Below are 16323 nucleotides of genomic sequence, written 5' to 3'. Positions count from 1 at the left end.
TGTAACCCCCCCAACAAGCTAAGTAAAGAAGTCTGTTACTGGACAAAACATAATAATAAAAAATTCTGCAGGAGAATTACAGTATTACATTGTTCTAATATTCCAGCAAAAAGGTTCCAAATGTATAAATTCACACCAGCACAGGCATCTCTTCCATGTTCATAATAACAAATATTTATTTTAAACACCAGAAGTCTGAGAAGGAGAGAGAGAGAAATAGTGGTAATGTATACATCGCTAGAAATGTTAAGGGCAGCACATAGATCATTGTAAAGAGAGGACAGAGCCGACTATACTTCCTTAGAAAGCTGGCATCTTTCAACATCTGCAATAAGATGCTGCAGATGTTCTATCAGACGGTTGTGGAGAGCACCCTGTTCTACACGGTGGTGTGCTGGGGATGCAGCATAAAGAAGAGGACGCCTCACGCCTGGACAAACTGGTGAGGAAGGCAGGCTCTATTGTAGGCATGGAACTGGACAGTTTGACATCCGTGGCAGAGCAACGGGGGTTGAGCAGACTCCTGTCAATCATGGAGAATCCACTGCATCCACTAAACAGTATCATCTCCAGACAGAGGAGCAGCTTCAGTGACAGACTGCTGTCACTGTCCTGCTCCACTGGCAGACTGAGGAGATCGTTCCTCCCCCACACTATGCGACTCTTCAATTCCACCCGGGGGGATAAAGTTAACATTATACAGTTACTGTTACTGTTATACCTGCATTTTTATCACTCTTTAATTTAATATTGTTTTTTATCAGTATGCTGCTGCTGGAGTATGTGAATTTCCCCTTGGGATTAATAAAGTAACTATCTATCTATCTAAAAAGAAATAGGGGCTCTAATGCTAGAAAGGGCAAATTAAAAACTTTCCTTAACACTAGAATTCCTGACGCCTATGAAAAAACTTGTAATCCTGGCCCACCCTAAGTCCCTTTGTACCTCTACCATCAACGTCTTTTGTTTTGCAAATGCGTTGATCAGCACAAGCAGTAAGCAGCCTGCTGTCCCATCCCCTGCCTTGACGGAGCTCAACTCTCCCAGCTCAAGCCAAGGCTCCTTATCTACGTGTGAGGTTCCTGGAGTTGTATAGGGTAAATAATACAGTATATTGTGTGGCAGACGGCCAGGACCCATGCCTGGCCAGGATGCCCCTTTGGCACTGGATGCGGGGGAGCAGTAATGGGATGTACATTATGTCACCCGGAACACTTGGTGGCAGCCCCCCTGTGTTGCATCGGGGCCACAATTATGTTACACTGGAGCTCATCCTTGTTGGGCTCCGTGATCACTGCCAGGGGGAGCTGCATGGCTTAATGAGCCCGTATGGGCTGGAAAGCAGCCACACCCGGAAGTGCAGCCTAATTAGGCCAATTACCACCTGGAGCTCTTCTGGGTGGGCTATAAAAGAAGCCTGCAGCCACTAATCAAGTCGCCAGAGTTGGGAGGAGGACGACAAAGCTGCCTGGGAGGAGTGGAAGATATTTCTTTGGTTTTGGGTTGGTGTACTTGGGACTGTGTTTTGCCTGTGACGTGCCCCACACGTGAAGAAAAATAAGGTGTGAGTCTGTGTCGGGTCAGGTGCCTATATAGCGTCTTTGTTACAATTGTTATTTGGAATATATGCAGTTCATGTGTGTTCCGTGTCTATAAAGACCTGGGCAAGTGTAGGATGAAAAATGCAAGAAATGCTGAACACATACCTAAAGCATAAAATTTTTCCATGTTATACTAAACAATAACGAGAAGTGTATAATATGTGAAGACTTAACATGTGCTCTTTTATTCAAGAATATAACCAAAGGAAAAAAAAGCATTCAATTTATATGTGGCTGGCAACAAGTTAAAAACCTAAGCTCAAATGTCATTTGACAGGGAATTTACACATATTCTTGAATGGTACAGAGGTAAGAGCTGCTGCTTTATAATCCAAAGGTTCCGGGTTCGAGACTGAGTGTTTTGAGTAGTGAGCTGCTATTATTATTATTTCTACAATATAATAAAAACATGCATTTCATTTTTGTATGTAACACCCGGTGTAAATTTTGGCTACTTGTAAAAGTTAGAGCTTGTGTTTTTATTATTCAGTTTTATTCTTTCAGTAACGTTCATGTGGTACAACAAAGTTGCCTCTCCCTCTCTGAGATGATGGCATTTATCGCCATTCTTTTCACAACATCAGCACTATGGTTCATACCTGCTCAGAACTGTTTGTTGCACCGGCAATCAAAGATACGATGTCCCGTGACCACTATCAGACTAGACAAAGGCACGACCATTTACAACAGATGGCTTCTTCACAGCACTTTTGCCAGCTAATAGGCTGCTGTAACGCAATGCAACTCTGCTTGGCACCATAAGTAAAATGGGACTTCCACCTGCAGCTATAGTCACTTTAGTCCGTGAGCAAGTAGCCATGCTAGTGTTTAGATCTGACAGCGCCGTGCTGAAGGTTCTTGCATTTCTTGCATTTTCTTTCATCCTACACTTACCCAGATCTTTGTAGACATGGAACACACATGAAATGCATGTATTCCAAATAACAATATATTTTATTATTTACCCTATACAACTCTGGGAACCTCACACTCAGATAAGGATCCTTGGCTTGAGCTGGGAGAGTTGAGCTCCGTCAAGGCAGGGGATGGGACAGCAGGCTGCTTGCTGCTTGTGCTGATCAACGCATTTACAAAATAAAAGACGCTGATGGTAGAGGTGCGAAGGGATTTAAGGCAGCCCTGTAAAGGCTAAGAAAAATCCACAGTCCCTTGCAGTTAATTGTATACACATATGGTGTGGTGAGTTTTCTGTTTTTTCATTAATTATTGGATTTTGCTGTTTTTGACTTCATATTCTTAGTTTTCATATTGGGACTATTTTTTTAAGGCATTGCTTCTGTATCTTTTGTGTTCTTCCAAGCACCTTGTTAAAAAAAGCCTTTTTTATTTATAAATATTTTTCGTTGTCCTATTTTTTTCTACCTGGAATGTGATGGTTTGCACCCTTCTAGTGAGCATTCTGAGCATTTTATTTGGGACAATTGTGCTTAGAAACTCTCTAGTCCATAACACCAGGAATGTCCTTTGACCAGAGTTTTTCAGCTTTGCATATTTCTGTGGACATTTACCATTTGAACTTTTAAAACCATAGTCCATTTTGGGCCTGTGTACACTAGAAATCCAGTAGGATTTCAGTAGGAGTGAGGATGCCTCAATTGAGGCCTATTTCTGGGGCCCAAACCAGCATCAGGGATGGTCTTATATGTTTTTTTGTTTTTCAGAGGCCTGTTCCCTTTTCGTGCTGCACTGTGGAAGGATTTCACAACACTGATGCTATAATATTAGTCTTTCAAGAAAAGCATATGAGCAAAAATAGAAGTTGGTAAATGGTTTATGCTAGGAAGCATTTATTCACAGAAAGAACTGTAAACAGGTGAAAGAAGTTACCAATTAGTAAAGTCGAAAATAGCACCCTGGGAATATTCAAATCTTAATGCAATAATACAGTTTAAACATCAAATTAATGAAAGATAATAAATTAAAACATAATTTAAACTGAATTGTATTCTGATAGATAGATAAAGTTTACATTTTGATTTTTCCTGTTTTTTACACAGGGCAAAGGTAAAGTGTATTAGTTGATAATTAATGGGCTGTATTTTTGTTTAATTTTTTGTGGACAGGAGTCACACTTCTTCGTGACAATATATTCATGAACTGATTACTGAAATAGACTCCACTTCTGTCTTTTATGCTTCTGAGTGGTATTTGCTCAAAAGTGTCATCAGGCCCAGGTAATTGGAATTGTACATGCGGTTGGAGTTCCAATAGACTGGCACGATCTTTCCATGCTTGTGTTAGTTTTTCTTCAGGTATTCTGTTTCATCTCACACATACTATACATGTGTGTTTAGTTAATTGGAAAATCTAAATTGACCTGATATTTCCCACTATTATGATTTTACATATAAGGAAGGCCAAAACCATTTGACACTCTACCCAAGATGCAACTACCAAAAATGTTTAAATTTAAAATATATATTTTAATCTACAATGAAACAACAAGTGATATAAAGAATTTAATGGAAACAAGCAGGCACTAACTAATTAGCGTGAAAATGAAAGACAACTGAACAAAAAACTAAGCAAAGGGCAAAAATTCTAAACACAACCCTAGAAATTTAAGTCTAACCCTAGCAAGGTCCCAAATGAAGCCCAACAGAATTACATTAAGAAATTCAAAAAATACAAAACAAAGAATTACATAGCAAATCTATCTACCTGGGCGGCAAGGTGGCACAGTGGTAGCGCTGCTGCCTTGCAGTTAGGAGACCTGGGTTTGCTTCCTAAGTCCTCCCTGCGGGAAGCAGCTGGAGCCCATCCGGGTTCCCATAAAAGGGGCCGCCTCCCAGCAGTCATGTGAGAGTCGGGAGGAAGGAAGACGGAGCTGGAGTGAGGACTGGAGGCGGCCAGGAGAGAAAGGCAAAGGACTGTGTGCCTGGACTTTGGGGGATCGGTGCAGGAGGCACTGGGGTTGGTAGTGCACAAAATTTGTAAATATTGTATATAATAAAGGGTGTGTGGTGAAACTATGTTGTCCGTCTGCCTGTGTCCGGGCCAGCGTTCACACTAGATGAAATTTTAATAAGTAGAAAAGCTAAAAACATACTTCAAAACCCCTATTAGGAAAATATTTTTGTATAAACTTCCTGAGATCCTGCTCAAGAGCAGGGACCTCATGTATAAAACCATGCTTATACTCCATACTGAAACAGAGGTAAAACAACAATGTACACACCAAAAAATTGGATTTCTAAAACAATTGCCATGTGCCACACCAAAGTCTTTCATAACTCTCAAATCAATTTAAAACTATGCACTCATGCAAATGCTTTTAGCCACTTCCCATTACCTCCCTTTTCGCAAATAGGTATGTTTATTCTGCCTTTGACGTCCGAGATCATCTTTCCCCATTCGTTCCTGGTTCCCTGGGTTTGTTTGTTTTCACAGTTTTGCCCCTTAGCTTTACTTGACCAAATCATCTTTTTTTGTTATCACCTCCTAGTATTTTTTGGCGCTCACAGTTATCCTTGAGCACATTCATGTTTCCCTAAAAGACAGGCTTATGAAGATTTAAAAATATTGTTTAACTACTAGTTATTTATTTATTGTTGGAATGTTTTTGTAATTTCTTTTTTGAAATTCTATTTTAACTTTTTCAATCATTTTTTGATTTCTGCATATACAGTAATTTTTTTTGTATTCCTCATCTGTTGAGCATTTTTCATTTTTAAAAATTTCTTGTTAAATAACCTTTTCAGAAATATTGTTTTATCAATAACATTTTTAGTAATATCGTTTGGTCAATCTATTAAGCCATTTCTATTTTGTTTTGTATGTCTATTAAATAAATGTACATTTTTATATTTTAGCATTTTTTGTACACATCGAAACGCAGCAAATTGCTTACATAATACAGAATTTCATAAGGCAAATGTTAAAGCTAAATTGTCACTTACCTGACAGGTTGTAGGCAATAAGAAGCTGGGATGTAGTTCTCATCCAGTTTATACCACATGCACAAAAGATTTAATTCTTTCTCATACTCTTTTTTAGACTTTGAACCTTTGTCTGTATTTTTCTCTGCCTCCCCGTTGATCGTTGGTAATGGATCCACTCGACTCTCAGAGGAAAGAGCAAAAGAGCCTTCAGTTTGGTCTGCATCATTGGAGCTTTTGCTCAGAGATTCCATGCTGTTGAAGGAAGCTTCTGCTTGTGACTTTAAATCTTCCATTTCATTATCTTTGACCTGATGTTTCCTCATTTTCATTGCTTCCAGTTTTTTAGACTCAATTACACTGACTATAGCATCAAAGTCAGTATGTGATATGCATGTGGGAACTGAGCGAGCATCATGCTTCTGACCTGTGAAAAGCTGTAAACCACAGACAGTATTAAGGAATGAGATAGTCCAAAGATCTGAGAAAACTTTAACTTGTACAGAGATCCAAATCTATTAATAACCAATAACATGCTAATAAACGGTTATCTTATACACATATACTGTAACTAATGATTGACTTCCACTCAGAATACTCTTTTACTGCCATATTCTGTTTTTGCTTTTGACTGATCAGTATTGGACTGACCTGTATGTCATATGTGTGTACAAGAATACATATGTCAATTTTACCAAAAAGCAAATAAATATATATTTGCTAATCGGTTGAAATATTGAACCACAATTATGATAAACACCATAGAAAAAATACAAGTAAGTGAGCAACTTACAAAGAAGAGTACTTCTCCAGTTTCCTGGCATTCTCTCATAATGTCCAAATGTAATTGTGCTGTTGTGTTGTCATCACAAACTCCATCCTGCAGCCCCCACCTGAGGTCCACAAGCCTGATGTCATAGCCTTGCTGTTTGCAGTGCATTAATAAATTGGGATATACATTTTGCATAATGGCAGTTCGTTCTGGGATGGTGTCTAAGGATCAAAGCAGAACAGCTTAGTAAAATGACAATAACAACAGCAAATATGCAGCTGTTGAGCTTGGATCAAAGATTAACATTTGTGTTTCATTTATTTATACTTGTTTTACACTTGTTGGTTTCCAACAAATTTCCATTTACAGACAAGCTCTCAAGTGGACTGTCCATCCTGCCATCTCACTGGACCAAGTACTTGTTTGCTGCTGGACATACCAATACATAAAATCCATACTCACTAATATAGGGACAATTAACCTAACTTGTATCTGTTTGAGATGTCAGATGATCACCAGACTACCTGGCAAAAAATTAACAAAAAAATGCAACCTACATAAAAAAAGTGAATAGGGTCAGGACTGGACTCAGGATCTGTGAAGCAGCAATGCTAACCACTGTACTCCCATAGCAATTTTCACTTTAAATTGCATTGATACGGCTGCATCTGTGTATGCCTTACAACTAAATTTTATGTCAATGTAGGATAGTTAGTGCCTTGAGCACATTCATTTTGTGTTAGACTCCAGCTATCTAAGAACCATAACATGACATGACAAAATTTCCAAATTCAGTATATAAAATTCAGGATTGTGATCAGGGATCTAATTTAGCCGCATTAGACACTCGTGCAGGAATCACACTTGGACTGAATGCCACTGTATTTCAGGGATCGGGGGGTGGTTTCAGATAAACCACCTAAAATCCAGGGAAAATTATACTTCCCCTAAGAGGCAGGAATAAAAGCAATACCATATACCAGGAGCATTCAGGAAAACAAAGGTATGGATTACAACCTAAAACGACCTTTACAGAAAATGTTCAATTAACAGAAGCTGTTCCTGTTTTTTCTTATTGCATTCATGAAGTATTGATAATAAAAATGAAAGATGTATTCTTCACTTGTCCTTGATTTCTTTCTCCCTGAGGAGTGATTGCACACACACTTCCATGCATAGACATAGACATTTATATATAAGATTCCCAAACCTGGCCATTATATTTTAAAAAATGTGGTCCAAGAGATAAAACTTGCCTTTGTAACCCCCGCTTAGGTAAATCATTAAACGTTTCTTCTTGACGGCATGACTGACTTTAATGTTTTTTGTGAGTATTTCATGAATTTTCTCCATCTCCATGGATGCTGCACTGCTCCTCAAGTCACATCTGTCTGCAGACTCTGATTTCTTTAACTTTCCTGTGTCATCTGGCCCTTTCACAGCTGTATAGCTCTCCACAGATGATGAATTATGATCTGCTTCTTGCACCCCCCCAGTCATCTCAAATCTAGAAATAAGAAGAAGGTCTGTTTTATCATGCTCTTGTTCTTCTTCTTGCTGGCTTTCAGGAATAAGTGATGAGACACTCCATTGCACTGAATGGGGGGCATCTTGAAAACTGACGTGGCTCCCTCTTTTCAAGTAAACTGCTAAATCCTGACTCTGCAAAACAACAGGCAACTCACACATTAAAATATTCAAGTATAAATAAATTCAATGATAAAGTCTTACTCTTCAGATAATTGCTTTAAACATATATTTTCCATCCAGTCTGCCATTTTCTGGAGAGACTTATTTCTTTGTAAAGAGAAGTTGATTCCAGTGGATTGTAGTTCATAAAATCTTTCTAGTAATTGAATAATGACAAACATGAATAACATCCTCTTAGTTACTATTTTGAGAACACATAATGTTGATTACCCTAGGCTATTTGTACAGCAGAGATACAGCATATCTATCTATGTATAGATATAAACATATATAGATATAATTATACAGACCCAAAATGCGGTTCAGACCTTTAAAGTTGAAAATACTCAAAAAATGTCTTTGAGGGGGAGGATGACCATGAACCTCTGGCCTTTCAGATAAAAATGGAACTATTATAAAGTTTTGACAAACATTAAATCAAAATTTGAAGTCCGTTTTGATGTATCTCTCTTCATTAAAACGTTTATAATTGTTTATGTTTTATCTCAATGCCATTTTGGTTTTCTGATGGACACTGCCATTTTAGGCTGTTGTTTTAACCTTCTACATGGAAATCCTTTGCAACGTTCCCTGAGGTGTGATGTCATTGAATGGTTGTCCCTGACAGTCCCAGATATCCAAGTTTGACAATAACTCTTAAATCACTGTTCGAAAAACTTGAGTTGCACTTTTAATTGGTTAACAAATACCTGTAATTTGCTTTTGGTTTTTTGGCAACATTGTGTATTTAGCTTTGACAAATTATCTAATTAACTTTTTGCATTGACCTTGGCCTGTTTCTAAGCTATGCATCTTCCATTAATACCATCTTTATTTTTCAATAGCTTATTAAAGAAAGTAATGGGAGAACAAAGCAGGCATGTAACGGAAAGAAAGCACAAAATGCTTGTAAAGAGTTTTACCTAAATAGACAACCCAAAGAAAACAAGCCCAGTCTGTAGTCCAAAAGAAGTTTCCCAATAAGGGAGCAAAAATAACCAAAAACCACAAAATATAAAAGTATTCCTTACTTCATGAAACTCAATTCCTCTTTGAAGAATGTCTCTTTATTTATTTTGGTTCTGGCCAGTCCTCCAGCAGTGACTTCATAGTGGACCCACCTCCTGATATTCCACCCACATAACACAAGGGGTGTAGCAGTGGAGAATATATACATAGTACTGACAGGAACATGTGTATTGGGTGTGTTCCAAGGTATATGGTTCTTTTAAATGACTTAAAGGGAAGGACGTGGGTGTAAAAAAGCTACTAACACAATTTCTGTTTGCTCTACAATGAACTCTCTGAAGGACTACTGATGGCATTGCCTCTCCTAGCTCCTCAGTCCAACCTCTTTGACTTTCTCCACTACATTGGCCAAAGTCACAGGAAGTCCACTGATACTGTAGATCAGACTTCTTTTTGAGAAGGATTCCCTCCTGGAAGGAAATCAACCCTAGTCAACCCTAAAAGACTGCAAATAGCCTGACACCGCTAGTGACATTTTTCATTAGCATTTCATTGTTACTTTTCTCAGTTCTTCAATACTGGAAATTAAACACTTTTTCTATTTATATTTGATTTTTACAATATATAAACACAGAATAATAAACAGTGAAATATTATCAAAAATCATAAAATAACAAGTTAAAAAAAGCCAAAACAATCCAAAAATTGAACTAACACAGAAAAAAAAATTAAATAAAACCAAAACTTTAAAATATTACTAAGCTAGGATTTAGACCCTGTCTAAAATATAAAAAAATGTACTTGCTACCTCTCTTGAACACAATCTGTAATCATGAATCATCCAGGAAGTACACTGTGCAAACATTTGTATTATCACAATGATTATTTTATATACTGCACACTTCCATTCCATTTTCTTTAGAAACATTGTGGCAACTGCACAGTAAAATGACATTGCCCATAAAAAAACAAAAAGTCATAAAAAATGTGCAAATAATTATCAATTATAAATGTGACTAAAAAAAATAACTAATGATAGAAAATAATTCAATGCACCCAAAAAATAAAAACAAATTAGTATTTGAAGGAATTCCTTCCAAAATGAATTATAAAAAATTTAATATATTAATAACATTTGCTGTTTGTAAGAATCCTGTAATTATGCTAGTGTTGTTTTTCTTGCTATAGATTTTTATTGACATTTTTTAAGGACATCATAACATCATTTTGTTTGTGATTTTTTTGAAAGACACCTGCAATTTGTGTGCATTGTTTACAGCAATGATTGTTACTGTTAACTAAAGGGGGGGGGGACCAAGACCAACACAACATGACACTATATAAGATGGAGGTGGGCACAGATTTGCAGCTCAATTTTGAGTCAACAAAGCCAAGAAACAGTGACAGTCTAGTGTTTAAAGACAATCCTATTGTAACATTCTAAAAACACTAACACTTCATTTGAAAATTCCATTAACAATGCGGTCTGATAAATTCTATCAATTTACTGTTGGGAAAAACAGGATATTTGAAAAACCTATGAATCAGTCATGTTGGCAGCTAATGGTGTGGGGGTGTCTTTGTGGCACACAAAGTATCATTTCACAGGATGCAGCTTTAATAATAAAATGCATTCATTTGCAGCAACAGTGCATCAGTCTGAGAATGGGCTTTTCAGGTAATGCTCTCTGCCACTAGAGCATGAATGCCTGGAATGGTTCCAAAAATATAATAAGGAGTTAGATGTGTAGGATGGAAAAAAATGAGATAAATGGAGTGGTGATCCAGACCACACTATTTATGATAAAAAATGTAACACATTGTAGTCAGTATAGGCCAGCATCAATATTCCTTGAATGTCTTGTTGAGTCCATTCAATAATGGGTACGCATTTGATACATGGTACTTTCAGAAATAATGGCACTGAATTGAACAGAACTGAATGCCCCAATAAATTCAAGCTTTTTCTTGGGGTAGCCAGCTCACAATAAGATAAGTGCATTACCTGTAGTGAGAAAGTCTGGTCTTTATTAAGGCTCTGTAGTTCATCTCCATTTTCTGACACTTCATTGTCTTCTGCTTTAGAGAGTTCAGGCCTCTTGCCATGCCTGTTGTATAGATTATTCTGATGGAAAATAAAGATTATGAAAGTTAGAGTTCCTTAAAATGAACCCCAAAGGCCAGTTTCTGGTTTATTACTAATGGAACATAATGCTAAGGGAAGGGAACATTCCCCACATCAGTGCTATATTTGCATTATAATTACTGAATTTCTAGTAAGAATACTCATGAATTCAAAATAGACTTCCATAATGTATTCAGAAATGTAACAGACATACTGTAGTATGTACTAACTAGTGGCAGTCCAAACTATTCTTCTCAATTTATGTGCTCAAATGAATTATTGTTATTCCATGACAAAAAAAAGATAGTACAACTTATATAAATACTGTACACATAAGTGGAGTTATACAGAGGTGTGATTTGAACCCTTAATGTTGTTTAGTGTTTGAATGAGCTCCATTTTCTTAAATCTGCTTTTCATTGTTCTAACAGAGTTCTTTGAGATACGTAGTCAATCATAAACTCGTGGATGCTGATAAAAATTAACAGGAAATCCATTCAAGGCACAAGCCTGGAAACACTTCTTTACACAAAGGCACATTAAGGCCTGAAACAAATATATGAGACATGAAGTTGAAGCAGAAACCTTGACAGGTTTTTTAAAATGCCTGGATGGTATATTTAGGCAATTTAGGAATATACTAACCAAACAAGCTTGGCTGGCCGAATAGTCTGATTTGTAAAACTCTCAGCTTATTACTTTTTTCACCATGTGACCAACAGGTTTGTCACTATTTTTGTGATGTTATCCCCATACAAAGCGGTAAAATGTAGTGGTGCATATGATCCAGGTTTACAATGGCTCCTGTGACTGGAAAGAGGATCATGAATTCTTATCATGACTGCCAAATGGAATAATAATAATCACGGTGACATTTCTTTTTCTGGCTAAAAAGGTAGCCACTGTTATGCTAAATAATCAGATTGGCTATAAGTTTCAGCCATATTGTAGTAAGTATTATGACTAACATAATTAATGAAAGAAGGAATGTATAGTCACCATTGCAGGGGTCGGTGGCATGGTGGCGCAGTGGGTAGCACTGCTGCCTCACAGTTAGGAGACCCGGGTTCACTTCGCGGGTCCTCCCTGCGTGGAGTTTGCATGTTCTCCTCGTGTCTGTGTGGGTTTCCTCCCACAGTCCAAAGACATGCAGGTTAGGTGCATTGGCGATTCTAAATTGTCCTTGGTGTGTGTGTGTATGAGCGCCCTGCAGTGGGCTGGTGCCCTGCCCGGGGTTTGTTTCCTGTTTTGCGCCCTGTGTTGGCTGGGATTGTCTCCAGCAGACCCCCGTGACCCTGTAGTTAGGATATAGCGGGTTGGATAATGGATGGATGGATGGATTGCAGCGGTCACATCCATAAAACTAGCATATGCACAAAATGAGCCTGATTATATGTTTGCAAAAGTATGTATTAATAAAAGAAAACTTGATGGGAGACTTTTCATATGCTTATGGCAAATTTAATCAATCCGTATGCAACATTTCAGAGAAACTTATAAATGGTGACACCCTTGATAAAGTGGTAAAATGCAGCTAAACCAGATAAACGGTGACTTGTGTGCATAATAATTCACTTCACTAAGCTGTTATCATAATGCACGTTGAGTGAAAGACATGTTAAACCTAAGAAGTGACAAACATGATGCATAGACACAGATTTTCATATGGCCTGTGCTATTCTTTGTAACAGCAATCAAACAGCTACCTGCTCAGACACTGGCTCCATACGTCTTTCTTTGACCCACAGAGGAGAGGGACTATGATGCTGTGCATACTCATGAACACTCAGTTGTGGAGTACACCGTAGGACTCCTCACATGCAGGTGGTGTTATTTGTATGCATTAGGTGGTAGGCTTCTCTACCAGACAACTCGATGTGCAGCATTGTGATTGAATGCTACAAAATGGGGCACAGCATAATAATTTTCCACCCCCTGACCCACACTGATACAGAGCCAGATGATCCCATTCCCTTCTCACCTACCCTTTCTTCGGTGAGGCAGTGTGATAATGTGTTGCGTCATTTGTGAAATGAACAAACAGGTTCACAGGTATATTTTCTAACAAGATCTTTTAATAACTCAGATGTTTCTGTTAGTAACCCCCGATTTCCCTGAGTTCTGGATGCAGTACTGTTTGGATTTGGACATTTCTGGTCACACTGATAACAAATAGAGGAGACACTGGTGTGGCACTGTAGTCATTTTCTGAATATGAAGACATTAATGATAAAGATTGTCATTAAAAGTATGACAACTGTATATATTCCACCATCATACTTCACTCGAAGGTATATGTTAAGTGTTTTACCTGATTCCTTTGCAGCTGTCCAATCTGACACATCTGTTTCTCCAGACTAATGTGACATAATGCTGCATAATAAGGCATCTCTGATTACAGATGCCATTCCCCAATCGAAATCAGAAAGCGTAGATGTTCTTTTTCTCAATCCTGTTGCCTTTACACTCTACTAGTGATGAATGACCGGCTTCTTCGGATCTACCTTCAGGATGGACCATTCATTTCAGGCATGGTACAGATGGTAGAGTTCACCACATTCACACCAGCAGTAACATTTTGCCATTCAACATACTTGCGTTTGTTGGTGACACCCATGCTTGCGTGTGATAGGAAAGGTAGCCTAGTGGTTATGGCACTGGCCAGTAAACTTAACCCCTGATTCACCATGTAAGCCACCTAACCTGTCAGTTATTCAAATAAAAGATATAGGAATATTTACTATTGTAATTTGAAAGTGGACAACAAAGCAGCAGCTACAGATGTAAATGTAAGTGAGTGAAAGAGACAGGTATTTAGTTCCCATATTATCTCATATTTCAAAAAGGCAGCATGATTTATATTAAAAGAGTTTGTGTTCAATTTTTATTGCTAGATATTTCATTCAAAGAAATGTACTAACCTTTAGATGTTCTTTTATACGAGACTCTGCTTTACGGCTAATCTTTTTATATGGTAAGTGCCAATGCCACTCTGCATTCTAGGAGAAAAAAATGTGATTATTTAGTTCCATGGAAACTTAAATACTGCATAGCATATTCAACAGTATAAAACAAACACACATCATCAAATCAAATCATTTGAAAGGACCAATAGTTGCAGGATGTTTTCTAAGTGATTTCTGCAATTTCTTTCCTTTAAAAAGCACTTATTGCTGATTTTTGATTGGTATTATGACTTTAATGGCAATATTCAAGTGGACAATAGTGTTATATTTGTTTTTCAAAAACACAAGGCTATGCATTAATTAAAAAACTTCAGTAAAATGAAGTACACGCTTGAACAAGTACATCATGCCGTCATAATCCAGTGACCCAAATCTCATTTCATAGATTATGTCAAATATAATAACATCACAATAAGTAGTGACAAGCAGAACAACTGAGTTGCCTTTCAGTGTCCTTTATAATAGTGAAAATCACTTAAAACAGTTATTTGAACTTTGGAGTTTTTATTTATTTATTTATTTATGTATTTATTTTTTGATGCTAGAAAGCAACGTTGCTTCCTAAGGATTTCGTAACACTACATAAACCACTTTTGGACCCATCTATTTCTCTGAAAATGCTCCAGATTAAAAAAGAACAAGAGAAAAGTGTCTTCTGTAAATGCAACATGAGCAGACACAATCCACGATAAGACAAAAGGACTTACAGTACTGTAATTTAAAAGCTGTAATCCAGTGAGATAATAAAACTGTTATTCCAAAGAAGTTAAGGAAAACAAAAAAAATGTAGAAGTTGCTATTTTTGTTGACATCCCAATTTTGCTGATGCTCCTATTTAATCTTATTGGGTGCTGATCAAATCATCAGTGCAGCAGTGTAGTCTTTCCGCCACAACTGAATGATAGTCCCCTTGCTGGCATAGCTACAAGGTTGCAGATAAAATGAATATTAAGGAAGTTGGGGTTTTATATTTATAAAAGTCAGTCGACTTGCTCTTAACTCAGTTTTACTTTTTGTAAAAATTGATTGATTTGTATGGAATGATTGCAATAAAATTAATAAAACTTAAAAAAAATAATAATACATTTCTGTCTTCCGGGTTCACTTGAACAAAATTAAATGGTGGAGAAATGGCATGGTTTATGGATTCGTTTTGCAAAGATGAATTTTAATGTTTCCCTGCAGACTAAATTTTGCTGGAATCACTGGGATATCACTATAAGCTAAAAAGAGCCTGGGCCCAGGTGGCCCCCCAGTTCAGTGGTCTATGAAGGGCAAAATGAAAGACGCCATGTATAGGTTTGAATTTGACAATTTCAGTGTTTTAGTTTCATTTGTGATACTACTTTAATGGAATAGTCAAGAAATAATTGATCACTGTTATTTGTTTGATTTTTTTCATCCCATCATGCTATTTTCCCACCATTTTGGTGTTGTTCATAGAAACCAGGGGCCTCATGTATAAACGTGTGCGTATGCACAGAAATGTTGTGTAAGAACTTTTCCACGTTCAAATCGCGATGTATAAAACCTACACTTGGCGTAAAGCCACTGTGGTAGACAGGGGGCGCTCTTGCTCCCTTGAACCCCTGTCCACGACTCCAGACACCAGATAAAAGTCCACAATTCGACTTTATTCTTCAGCCACAGTGTACAAAACACCCTCTCCTCCACAATACTCATACACAATCACCAATAATCTCAATAATACAATCCTCCAGCTCCCAGACGCGTTGCCACCCTTCCACCCAGCTCAGCTCGCCGTCTGGGAGCTCCCACAGTCCTTTTATATTCCCTGACCCGGAAGTGTTCTCAATCCCCAGTCCATGTGATCCTCATTCACTTCCGGGTCAGGTAAAAGTTCTTTTTTCACCCCGGAAGCCCGTCGCTCTTCCTATGACGAGCTTCTGGGTCATAGGGCACAAATGAGTCCTCGGTCCTCCCTGCAGCACCCTCTTGCGGCCCCTGAGGTATCCAGCAGGGCTGAGGATAAAAACTACATCGTCCATGATTCCCTGCTGGTCTTCGGGGCACCTCCATACTGCAGGGAGGGCTCCATCTGGCGGCCTGGGGGTATTGGCCTGGATGATAAGCCGGCCAAATATCACACCACGCACTTTTCCACGGTACCTCATACCTTGTCGTATGCAAGTTCTCCACTCGGTTTTGCAGACTGGCGGCACCCAGCGTCAAAGCAGTGCTACTGTTACTGTGTGGTTACACCTTATTTTCTTGACGCGGCTTTATAAATACACTGAAACTAACCGCATATTGTTTATTAATGTAACGCATCTGATTGTAA

At 38.0% G+C, this 16323-nt stretch overlaps 1 protein-coding gene across 3 annotated transcripts in view; it reads right to left on the bottom strand.

Moving 5' to 3' along the window:
- Positions 1-16323, bottom strand: part of LOC120527534 — a 154450-nt gene that overhangs the window by 82857 nt on the left and 55270 nt on the right. For 2 of the 3 annotated variants that reach the window (XM_039751042.1, XM_039751043.1), the window contains 5 exons: positions 13977-14054; positions 10936-11055; positions 7529-7934; positions 6294-6493; positions 5522-5937 (listed from right to left, as the gene is read on the bottom strand). In XM_039751042.1, the coding sequence (XP_039606976.1) occupies positions 5522-5937; positions 6294-6493; positions 7529-7934; positions 10936-11055; positions 13977-14054 (1220 nt within the window). Of the gene's footprint in view, positions 1-5521; positions 5938-6293; positions 6494-7528; positions 7935-10935; positions 11056-13976; positions 14055-16323 lie in introns of those variants that run through there. The other variant, XM_039751044.1, reaches the window with a different exon arrangement.

Source organism: Polypterus senegalus, chromosome 4, assembly GCF_016835505.1.
Source record: "Polypterus senegalus isolate Bchr_013 chromosome 4, ASM1683550v1, whole genome shotgun sequence".
In the NCBI taxonomy this organism is placed as follows: domain Eukaryota; kingdom Metazoa; phylum Chordata; class Cladistia; order Polypteriformes; family Polypteridae; genus Polypterus; species Polypterus senegalus.
Note: the sequence above shows the minus strand (reverse complement) of the source record. Positions and strands in the feature narration are given on the sequence as shown.